Here is a 12,660-nt window from a genome sequence, read left to right on the forward strand (position 1 = left end):
GAGTTAACGTCAAACTAGACAGGGAGAATTGGAAAACTGCAAAATCATTGAAAAAGCTGCAGAAACACTATCGTACATCATCCAAGCCGACCAGGGAACAGTTACTCGGAGAAACTGGGGACACCTAAAATAAATGTCTGAGACAGCTTTCCAGGGTGCTGGACAAGAGACAAGAAGTCACAGTGATACAGCTATTGTTGACAATAGTTTACCTGTAACCTATATTCAAATACCTTCTTCTAAGAGAACCTGAGCAGGAGGAGCTATTACAGCACCACATACATTTTACAACTTGGTTTATCATGCTAATGCATATTGTACTTTTCTGAAAAAGGCAGTTTGCCAACAATTTGACAAATTGACATTTTTACGTTTGAGAAAATAAAACCCTTTTTACTTAAGAGGTAAGATGTAGCGTAATCTGAGGAGTCCAATTTCGTTGTCACAGCATATCCCATGTTGTAACAATGACAAGGCATATTATATTCTATATGGTTAGTCCTTAACTCCTGGAGCAGTGTTTTTCACATTGGAAAAAATTTGCAGCACATTAACCAAAAATGTTGACACTAAACAGTATGTTTAATTACAATACCCACAGTTTTTACAGCACATACACTTGACAATGACATATTAGCAGAAAATGATTCACAAATGTTAACATTTTAAAGTGACATTGGACGATCTCTCACGGCACATCAGTGGTTGAAAATCACTGTACTAGAGGATGCTATTGCTTTGTGACATGAGTGTAGCTGCAGTTTGTCAGTGACCTCGTTTTACACGTTGTGAAAAGTGTTAAATTATGAACCACTGGAAAATATAACAAGTGTTCATCTCCATGAATGACATGAAATAATCCCAACATTTTTATTAGCAGTAAGTTCCCCATGACAAATGTGCAAGGTTTTTTTTGAGTGGCATTGCATGGGTTCACATTTTCTAGTGTTGTATTGAAGTTAGCAAAGATTCTTTCATAATTGGAAAATTGCCAATTCTTCCATTGTGACGTTCTTTTTCATGCATTTTGCGGGATGCTGTGCGTGGATATGTCCCACGTTTTAACCACGGTATTTCTCATTGATTCATCTTCCCTAATACACTTTCGAAGCAACACGCATCACCTGACAGTGCCATTAAGCGTGGACATTGCATCTTTCATAACGCGTCAATTTTTAATTGTAAAGGCAGTCTCAAGTCATACTGTTGAACCATTTTCTCGATTATATGTGGACAGAATGATGCTTTACATGCAATAACACAATGGGGTGTTAATTGACCAAATACTAGTTATATATTTGAAATGATTTCATACAAATTATTGTGCTCAACAGATTAAATGTGAAATTTAAATAAAAACACTTCTAACCTTAAGTGTATGCAAGACTTCTAGTTTTTAGGACAGACGTAAAGGTTTACACCTACATTAAATTAAGTCACTCCAACAAGTATTCAAACGAAACCTTCAAGAAGTGTCAGTTTGGTCGCCTTGACACTTAAGTTGGAATTCCCTCTTGCACTTTCCAGCTTCACTACACAATGCAATGACATCTAGTGTTCAAATAAACGCCCCATCATTCACGCAGAAGAGACGAAGTGATGCTAAAACCAAGTTTTATTTGTTGAAACCAATGCAACAATTTCCAGATACTTGAAAAACTCGACAGGAAGAGTCATTTGCAGAGGACGTATCTTCAACCTTTATTTTGTTTGAACAATTACACTCTTCAGCAGGATCAAATTGCTACCAGAGGGCTAACTTAATTGTATTCATTTAATGACTTTAATCAACTTCCTCAATGGTTGGACCAGAAGATCCACCTCCGGGAGCTGCACCGCCTGCACCAGGGAATCCACCAGGCATACCTTCTGGCATACCACCCGGCATGCCTCCAGCACTCTGGTAGAGCTTTGTGATGATGGGGTTGCAAACCTTCTCCAGTTCCTTCTGTTGGTGCTCGTATTCGTCCCTTTCAGCAGTCTATCAATGACAAATAGATGATCAACTTCAAGGAACCATTTAAGTTTTTAACTTTTACTCACTGACGCACATAATTGCAGCCTGTGTCAACTCATTCATACTTTTTTATAATGCACCAAAACTGAAACTCTGGGTACACCTTAGCCAAGGTTTTAGTAGTATGCTACTGTATTTGACCCAAAAAGTAACACTGACTAGGTTTGTAGTCAAACCAAGATCCTAACAGTACCACGTTGAATATGGAGGAGTTTGTAAAAATTTATCAGGCATAAATTATGAACACAAAAAGTAGCAAGTCAGTTAAAATAGTGCGACACCAAGAAAATCAAATGCCTTTTCCTGTCATCAAAACACAGAATGGGTCTAGTGGTTAAGAACCGGCGCGCGCGCACACACCCCGTTGTAATGGTTTGAAACGTTTGTGACCTACAATGCTGTAGATGATCTGAGAAAAGGAAAAATGATTCCTAACTATATAGGGGAGTAAGTTACACAAATGCAGTACAAAAGTATTTTAACATTAAATTTCTTAACACCTCACCCATCCCTTAGAGAAGTTTGATTACATACCTGGTTCTTGTCCAGCCAGCTGATGACTTCATTACATTTATCCAAGATGTTTTTCTTGTCATCATCACTGATTTTGCCAGCAAGCTTCTCATCCTCTACAGTAGATTTCATGTTGAAAGCATAAGACTCCAGGCCATTCTTGGCAGACACTTTGTCGCGTTGCACATCATCTTCCTCTTTGTACTTCTCGGCTTCTCTAACCATGCGCTCAATATCGTCTTTGCTGAGACGGCCTACAAAAATACCAAAGCAGATTAACAATGTTCTAGTACACTTAAATTCTCATGAAAATAATATCATACCCTTGTCATTGGTAATGGTGATCTTATTCTCTTTGCCAGTGCTCTTGTCAACAGCTGAAACGTTCATGATGCCGTTGGCATCAATATCAAATGTGACTTCGATTTGAGGAACGCCGCGAGGTGCTGGAGGGATGCCCGTCAACTCAAACTTTCCCAAAAGATTGTTGTCTTTTGTCATGGCCCGCTCACCTTCATACACCTGCACAAACAAAACCACATTTAACATGCCCTCATCATTCTCAATTTGAAGATTAAACAAATCAAAACGTAGGTAACTTTCTTAATGTTATTTAAAAGTGTGGTTTTCCTTTAAGACACTTCCAAGCAAACAATCTACAAAATTAAATTTTTTGCACTTAAGTTAACTCTTTATTATAGGGTGTATTAGTTTGTGTTCTCCGCTTGAGAAAGGGTATTATGCCAAGATACATTTTAATTATGTATGACGTAGTCACTGACCTGAATGAGCACACCCGGCTGGTTATCGGAGTAAGTGGTGAAAGTTTGTGTCTGCTTGGTGGGAATGGTCGTGTTTCGCTTTATCAGGACAGTCATGACACCTCCGGCTGTTTCAATACCAAGGGATAATGGAGTAACATCCAGAAGAAGCAGGTCCTGGACATTCTCAGATTTGTCACCAGACAAGATGGCAGCTTGGACCGCTGTTAGCATAAGCAGAAATTCAACATAATTGTTAAAGAATCCCTTGGGTTAACCACAGATTCAATATATGGGCCATTTCCCTTTTCAGGCTAAATTTTAAAAAATGACCATAGCTTAAGTGGTATGATTCCCATTTTGTGCCCGTTTCAAGACACTTACCAGCTCCATAAGCAACCGCTTCATCTGGGTTGATGCTTTTGTTGAGTTCCTTGCCATTGAAAAAGTCCTGCAGGAGCTTTTGGATTTTTGGGATGCGAGTAGATCCACCAACCAAAACAATATCATGAATCAACCCTTTGTCCATTTTTGCATCACGGAGTGATTTCTCAACTGGGTCAAGGGTGCCACGGAAGAGGTCAGCATTGAGTTCCTCAAAGCGAGCTCTGGTGATTGAGGTGTAGAAATCAACTCCCTCATAGAGAGAATCAATTTCGATGCTGGCTTGGGTACTGGAGGACAAGGTGCGCTTTGCTCTCTCGCATGCTGTGCGCAAACGACGGACAGCTCGTTTGTTGTCGCTGATGTCTTTCTTGTATTTTCGCTTAAACTCTGCAATGAAGTGGTTGACCATGCGGTTGTCAAAATCTTCACCACCAAGATGGGTATCGCCAGCTGTTGATTTCACTTCAAAGATTCCATCCTCGATGGTCAAAATTGACACGTCAAAGGTGCCGCCACCAAGATCAAATATAAGGACGTTTCTCTCTGAACCAACCTGAAAAAAAAAGTGTTAATTGGTCAACTTTGTTGATAATGATTAAAGACTACTTGTGCATCATGACAGTAGCTCAGAGACACTACCATTCCAAGAGAAGAGTCAGGCCGTTAAATAAAAGCAATTTGCAAAAGATCCGACCAACATTCACACACACGCTTGTTTTATACACATTTGGCTATGAAATAGTTAGTCTTATGCTAGCTGAGCACGACATATGTATTTGAAACCATGTGCATAAAGTTAAAAAAAAATTACACACCAGTTACAAAGTACAAAAGCAGTTTTAACAACTGACTTTGGGGTTGACTACTGAATATACATGTCATTTGCCTGCAGGGATGAAAACTTAGTTTGAACTTGCCCGTCCCTAAAAATGGACAGGTTCATTTATGGGTCTGTACAGTGCTTTGGGAGGTCTTCATTGACTTGAAAATCGCTATATAAATGCAGCCCATTTACCATTTTCTTGAGATCAACATTAGACAAGTCAATGCTCATGCTAATGCTAAGTGTAAGGGGGGAAAACAAAAATACCATTTAAATAGTCAGTTGCAGCCCTAGCCACAAAACAAATACAATCAAGATTTAAATATACTGACTTTTTTGTCCAAACCATACGCAATGGCAGCTGCTGTTGGTTCATTGATGATGCGCAGAACATTAAGACCAGAGATTGTTCCTGCATCTTTTGTGGCTTGGCGCTGAGAATCATTGAAGTAAGCGGGCACTGTGATCACAGCATTGTTGACAGTCTAGAAATAAGAACAAAAATAAAAATTTAACTACAAGATAAAAAGGAATCATTGGTGCACATTACCTTTCCAAGATAAGCCTCAGCAATCTCCTTCATTTTTGTCAGCACCATTGAAGAAATCTCCTCTGGATAGAAGGACTTTGTCTCGCCCTTGTACTCAACTTGAACTTTTGGGCGGGTGCTGTCATCAATGACCATGAATGGCCAATGTTTCATGTCCGATTGAACAACAGATTCATCAAACCTCCGGCCAATTAATCTTTTGGCATCTGCAGAGGATATAATAAAAATTAATACATGTCATTTCAGCCACATCACAAGAATTTCCTTACCAAAAACTGTATTGGTGGGGTTCATTGCGACCTGGTTTTTAGCTGCATCACCGATTAGCCTTTCAGTATCTGTGAAGGCCACATAGCTAGGTGTTGTCCTGTTGCCTTGGTCATTGGCTATGATTTCAACTTTTCCATGTTGAAATACACCAACACAAGAATAGGTGGTGCCAAGATCAATTCCAACAGCTGGTCCTTTAGACATGTTGGCTCTTTATCTGGATGATGAAAAAGAAAATACTTCAAATACAGAATTTTGGAAAGTACAAAGCCCAGGCAATAAAAGGGCAAATAGTGTCAAGGGAAAAATGAGACTGTGCAGCTTTATGTCGTTGCCTTTAGGTTAAAAAGGTAGAAGTCTAGATTAACCTTTAACACACCCTTTAGCAAAAATAACTTATTTAAATAAAATGGGGTGTTGAAAATAATGACTTCAGATTTTTTTTTTTTTTTTTTTAAATCAAATTGCTGCAACAATAATTTTCCCGAATGATTCTGTTAAATCCAAAGCCCAGGGTTCTTTACACAACACAATCGCAATGAACTGGTATGTAACAAAATGGAAAATACCTGCCAAAAAAAAAAAAAAAGACCGGAGAAAAATATTGCATTATTCTTTCAGCCTATTTCTTCCCTTTGTGGTTTAATATTTTTACTCAGCTTGTCAAGATTTATTAGTAATCTCGTTTTCGAAATGGAGGAAAATGAAATGTCAATGTCATAACCAAAAACAACAGTTTCCTGTGCACAATGCACCGTGCATCATACAAATTTGATAGCACAACTTTTAGCCATGGTGAAAATTGTTCGTTAAAGTCACTTCATTAAATTGACCCTTTCCTATGGTGCAAAGGAAACACATCTGTCCTTAGTAGCCATGCGTTTGTGGGCATTGAGGGTAGACTTAAGACACATGTGCCTTGAAAGGCCTGACTGAAACATGATCATCATTTTGTACATTTTGAAACAGTGGTCACTCGATGTTGCCACAAGAAAATCAATGAATTATAGCAAGTAAAAATCTTACTGTGTTCACATGAGATTTCAAAAATTGGATTCAAGACATTCTAATGCCCATTACGGCTTTAAGAATAATCCATTGCCTTTTAACACTCCCCCCCAAATATAATAAATCACGTTTTGCTTTTATCCAAATAATATTAAAAAAGTAAGACTTCAAAATTTAATCAAAACCAAATATAAAATACAGTGCTTGAATGGTACCTGTGTATATCATCATTTAATCCTGAAATGAAAATAGCACATAATAACCATTATATTATAGTAACAAAACTTTTGTAAACTTAAAACGGGGATTAAAGAAATTAGTGCGTTAATCCTGGGCCTTTTAAGAACAATTTACAATTAAAACTATTCAATTTTAAAAAACATTAAAAGACATACAACCCTCAAGTCCAAGCCTTGGCCCTGAGCCAAATGGTTTAAATCAATGCGGTCCGCGACTTTCGGCTTACCCACCCCTGGCTCGGGCCTTCGAGAAAATTTCAAACTAAAAAAAAATAAAATTAAAAAAAAAACGATATTACGAGTTTTCGGCTGCCGTTAATATTACAATGAAAGGGAACACAAGGACGTATCATCATATTTACGACATCCCATTAAATATGTGGTCTAATATGGCTCACATCAGTAGAGGCGTTCAATGACAAATACACACATGGTGCAAGACAAAATGGTGGCCATTGCGGAAGCGCATTTCTTCGCGCAGTCGTTGCCGGTTAGCTTTTTAGAAAATAATCAGGGGGAGCGTGATCATAAATATATTTCCTAAAAACATTTATGATTGACATGTTTTTAAAAGAGGTGTGCATATAATCTGTGGCAACGATTTTACATAAACCGTTATATTTGCCTCAAGGCAGGAACATTCGAGAAGGTCTTAAAACCCGAGCTACCCCCCCCCCACCAAGCATGCATTAATCTCAGTTTATTAGCTAACGCATTAATTATATACGCCAAGAAAAATCAAAGATATGATTCAGTTAGTTTCATCAACCGGTATTATTAACACAATACTCGTAAGCGCCAAGCGAAGCTTAGATATTAAACACTCTGGCATCGACTAATGTGGTTAAGAAAAAAATATATACATGTTAAATTAAAAGTAAATGAGACCAAACTAACCAAATCAGCGAGTCAGGTATAAATTTAGAAAGCCGGAGGTTGTAAGGAATGTCCGGAGAAGGTGTTGGTCCTTGGGGTGGAAGCAGGAAAGGGAAGCTTAAATAAACCGACCGATATTTATTCCGATAAAAGCGACCAATCAAACGTGACGTTTCATTGGATTCAGCCAATGAGTAGTCTTGTGAATCAAAGGCGAGAATGACCGCTTCCTCTGTGACATCACAGTTTCGTAACCGAACGTGGAACAGCTAATCATTTTCTAGAAGTTTCCATAACGGAAAATGCAACAAAATATAAAAACGCAGTTTGAGATTTGACGTCTTTCACAAATCACCCAATAATGACTTGTATTTTATCTCTGTAGGCAGAGTACCAGCGAATTACAACGCTCTATATTTGATACGTTAATTTTTTAAGAAGCATACCTGTCAAACCCAGCCGATTGCCCTTATTGAGCAATATTAACCATAAAAACAAAACACGTCACCTATTTACTAAAAACGACCGACCACGTAGGATGAAAACAGATAATTTGTGAAAACAAGTTGATTTTATTTTCCAAATCAACATCGAAAACTGTTTTTTTAGCATCTTTTTCAGCCCTTTGCCCTACTTACAGTCAAGTCAAGTCATCTTTATTTGTATAGCCCTAAATCACGAAGAGTCTCAAAGGGCTTCACAGATTATTACACTATACTGTATTACACAGACTATTTTTGAGCCTACGAGAAGAGTAGGTTATTCATATGCTATGGAGTAAAAGTGAGTTTTAAGTTTAGATTTAAACATTTCCACTGAGGTTGCAGATCGGATCTCAGGGGGAAGAGCATTCCACAGCACCGGTGCCCGGATGGAGAACGCTCTCGAACCAGCAGAACACTTCTTTGCTCTCGGGATCACCAGAAGACCGGCACTCTCAGATCGTAGGCTTCGGACCGGGACATAGGGGCAAATCAGATCTGAAAGATAAGAGGGAGCAAGTCCATGTATGATTTTGTACAATACTAAGAGAACCTTGAAGTCACATCTATGGCTAACTGGGAGCCAATGCAGGTTAGCCAAAATCGGTGTTATGTGATCGTACTTTTTTGTCCTAGTTAAAAGCCTCGCTGTGGCATTTTGTACGAGCTGAAGAGACTTGATTCTAGACTTCGGGAGACCAGAGAGTAGTGCATTACAGTAATCGAGACGGGAGGTAACAAATGCATGAATTATAATTTCCGCATCAGACTGAGACAGTATTGAACAGATTTTAGCAATGTTACGAAGATGGAAGAAAGCGGTTCTAGTAATTTTCTTTACATGCATTTCAAAGGATAGATCAGGGTCAAATATGACACCTAAATTTTTAACTGAGTCACTCTGTGTGATGTGACATTTGTCAATGTTCACAGCAGTTTTTGAGAATAAGTCACGGCATTTAGATGGACCAATGACTAACATTTCGGTCTTTTCAGAGTTAAGACGCAAGAAATTGAGTGACATCCACTCTTTTATCTCAATGAGGCAGGCCTCCAAATTTCCACAGTTTAGTGTGGAAGATTCCTCCAACGGAAGATATAGTTGAGTGTCATCTGCGTAGCAGTGGAAGCTGATATTGTACTTGCGAATAATATCACCTAATGGAAGCATGTAAATGCTGAAAAGAAGGGGGCCAAGCATTGAACCCTGCGGAACACCGCAGGTAACATTAAAGGGCTCAGATGTCATTTCACCATATTTAACACAGTGCGTCCTATCTGAGAGGTAGGATCTGAACCATGAGAGGACGGTTCCTGAGAGACCAATCCATTTTTCCAACCGTTCTAGTAGGAAATTGTGGTGCACTGTGTCAAAAGCAGCACTAAGATCCAGCAGCAGCAAAAGTGATGAAGCGTCAGAATCCTTTGCCAGTAGGAGATAATTTGTTACCTTGATCAGAGCTGTCTCAGTAGAGTGGTTAGCCCTGAATCCTGATTGCATGGATTCAAAAAGGTAATTCTCGGATATGAAAACATTCAGCTGCTGTGCCACTACTTTTTCAAGTACTTTAGAGAGGAAAGGTAGGTTTGACACAGGTCTATAATTACTTAAGATTTCTGGATCAAGGTTGGGTCGTTTCAGTGTGGGTTTAATAACGGCGGACTTAAAAGCTGCTGGAACTACACCTGAGGAGAGTGATATGTTTATAATATTTAGAACTGAAGGTCCAAGGACGCCAAAAAGACTTTTAATAAGTGAACCTGGGAGCGGGTCGAACTGGCAAGTTCAGTCTCGCTAATTATACATAAAAATGTTTATGTATATATATATATATATATATATATATATATATATATATATATATATATATCTCATCTCATCTCATTAGCCGTACCGCTTATCCTCATTAGGGTCGCGGGGGGGCTGGAGCCCATCCCAGCCATCTCCGGGCAGTGGGCAGGGGACACCCTGAACTGGTTGCCAGCCAATCGCAGGGCACACAGGGACAGACAGCTCATTCGCTCATTCACACCTAGGGACAATTTGGACCGGCCAATTCACCTGAAATGCATGTCTTTGGAATGTGGGAGGAAACCGGAGTACCCGGATGAAACCCACGCAAGCACGGGGAGAACATACAAACTCCGCACAGGAAGTCTGGAGCTGGATTTGAACCCACGACAGGTTCCCATGACATGAACTGTGCCGCACAAGCGCTAACCACTGCGCCGCCGTGCTGCCTATATATATATATATATATATATATATATATATATATATATATATATATATATATATATATATATATATATATATATATATATATATATATATATATATATATATATATATATATATATATATATCTCATCTCATCTCATTAGTTGCGCAGCTTATCCTCAGTAGGGTCACGGGGGTGCTGGAGCCCATCCCAGCAATCATCGGGCAGTGGGCAGGGGACACTCTGAACTGGTTGCCAGCCAATCGCAGGGCACACAGGGACAGACAACTTGCTCGCTCATTCACACCTAGGGACAATTTGGACCGGCCAATCCACCTGAAAAGCATGTCTTTGGCATGTGGGAGGAAACCGGAGTGCCTGGAGGAAACCCACGCAAGCACGGGGAGAACACACAAACTCCGCACAGTAAGTCCGGTAGCTGGATTTTAACCCACACAGGAGGTTCCCAAGACCTTAGAACTGTGCCGCACACGTGATAACCACTGCGCCGCCGTGCTGCCCTATATATATATAAATATATATATATATATATATATATATATATATATATATATATATATATATATATATATATATATATATATATATATATATATATATATATATATATATATATATATATATATATATATATATATATATATGTATATATGTATATATCTATATCTATATATATATTTATATTTATATTTATATTTATATTTATATTTACATTTATATATATATATTATTGTTATACGGCCCGTTTTGGGGGGTTCTTAAGCACCCATAATTTAACCCAAGCAACCCCAAAAATTTCTGCATTTTAAGTCTAATGTTTATTTGTATAGCACTAGTCTCAAAGTGCTGCACAGACCTCCGACTATTACAGACTATAGACTATTATCAAACCATCCCCTGATCTAAGACCTACATGAAGGCAAGGGAAAACTCAAACACCTCCGCATGAGGAAAATGTAGAAACCTTGAAAAGGCACCCACATGAGGTAATTCTCCATTCAGGATGACCAGGCTGCAGTGAATGTTGCAAGGGCATCCACAAACAACACAGAGATATTGTCAAGATAAAACATAGGTCATTCACAAGATATATGTAGAATACAAGTGTGTTTAACGTCTAGATTTAAACAGTTCCAATGAGGTTGCAGATCGAATCTCAGAGGTTAGAGCATTCCACAGCACCGGACCCTCGAACCAGCAGATTTCTTCTTGGCACCTGGGACCAGTGGCAGTTTTTGGCACGGGTGAGGCGGGCAGCTGCCCGGGGCAGCATTTTTACTATGATACATTGGAGTTGGAACAAGATCTTCCCCAAAAATAAAAAACAATTACAACAAATGTGCACCAAAAATCGTTTTGTATTATCGAACAACATATGACTTTGCCTATTGTCAAATGGGCACCCATCGTTGCAGATTTGACGCCCCTGCTTGCTGAAAGGTGTGCGGAGAGACTGAGGCTGAGATGAGGAAAAGTGTAGGGGAGGGGCGGCATGGGCTACACTTCACATTTGACTGGAGGAGAGGGACAATTCTCTGTATTACTACTAGACATAAAAAAATAGTTGGCGGCTCCTGTCTTATAAATAACGCACATTATTCATAACTTTGAAAATACAGGCCAACTATATAAGCAAAGAGGAGCTTTTCAAAACGGAAGTTGATAAAGTCGTACCCGAGGTCAACCATGTCTCAGGAATGGCTCACTGGCCTTGCTGTCATCAGCATAAATCACTTAATAGGGAATCAGATTGTTTATGATGATGTTATTGTTGATTTTGCATCAGGGACAGCCAGAAAGGTCTGGTTTTAGTTTGTGTTTTCTTTTCATTATACAACTACACATTCTTGTGTCTCGTGTGTTTACAAATGTGTGTAATTGTGTGGTTTACTTTATAAGAATAAACATCTATTTTATCATTTTATATTATTGTCATTATTATTTAAATAACATAAAATTATGGCTTTTAGTTTTGGCGTGCCACTTTCTGGCCACCCCTACGGGAAAATTCTGGAGGCGCCACTGACTATTTTACCACCCAATACCATGACTTTGTTATCATTAACAACAACACCCCAAAGATCTGAAACTAAAATCGACCCTGTTATAGGCGCACACAATTTCAAATGATTAATAAACGTACGTATAAAATGCGGGGGAAAGGTTGAACCTGACTGGTAAGAAAAAGAAAAATTGGTTCTAAACAAAATGGGGCCAATTTAGAAACACAATTTATAATTATACATTGAAATACGTTGTTTCCCCCCCATTCATTTTTTTAAGGGGCAATATTTTTTGCATGGACGGAGGGGACTTGTCCCCACCAATATCAAGCAATCATTGTTTTGTCCCCACCAATAATATGGGATCACTTAAAAATATGTGGTACGACAAGACCAACCTACACCCATTTATTCAATGATTCATTCATCCATTCATTCATTCATTCATTCATTCATTCATTCATTCATTTTTTCATTCATGAGTTCAT

At 38.7% G+C, this 12,660-nt stretch overlaps 1 protein-coding gene across 1 annotated transcript; it reads right to left on the reverse strand.

Annotated features, from left to right (window-relative positions):
* Positions 1–1,597: 1,597 nt before the first annotated feature.
* Positions 1,598–7,633, reverse strand: hspa8 (heat shock protein 8). Its single transcript, XM_088321779.1, has 9 exons — positions 7,466–7,633; positions 5,321–5,538; positions 5,052–5,257; positions 4,834–4,986; positions 3,676–4,231; positions 3,313–3,515; positions 2,854–3,052; positions 2,552–2,784; positions 1,598–1,981 (listed from the first exon to the last, which is right to left on the reverse strand). The coding sequence occupies exons 2-9, from the start codon at positions 5,523–5,525 to the stop codon at positions 1,784–1,786; spliced, it is 1,953 nt and encodes a 650-aa protein (XP_088177905.1). The 5' UTR covers positions 5,526–5,538; positions 7,466–7,633; the 3' UTR covers positions 1,598–1,783.
* Between the last annotated feature and the right edge of the window lie 5,027 nt (positions 7,634–12,660).

Source organism: Urocampus carinirostris, chromosome 17 (assembly GCF_059441175.1).
Source record: "Urocampus carinirostris isolate Australia breed hairy pipefish chromosome 17, RoL_Ucar_1.0, whole genome shotgun sequence".
NCBI classification, from domain to species: Eukaryota; Metazoa; Chordata; class Actinopteri; order Syngnathiformes; family Syngnathidae; genus Urocampus; species Urocampus carinirostris.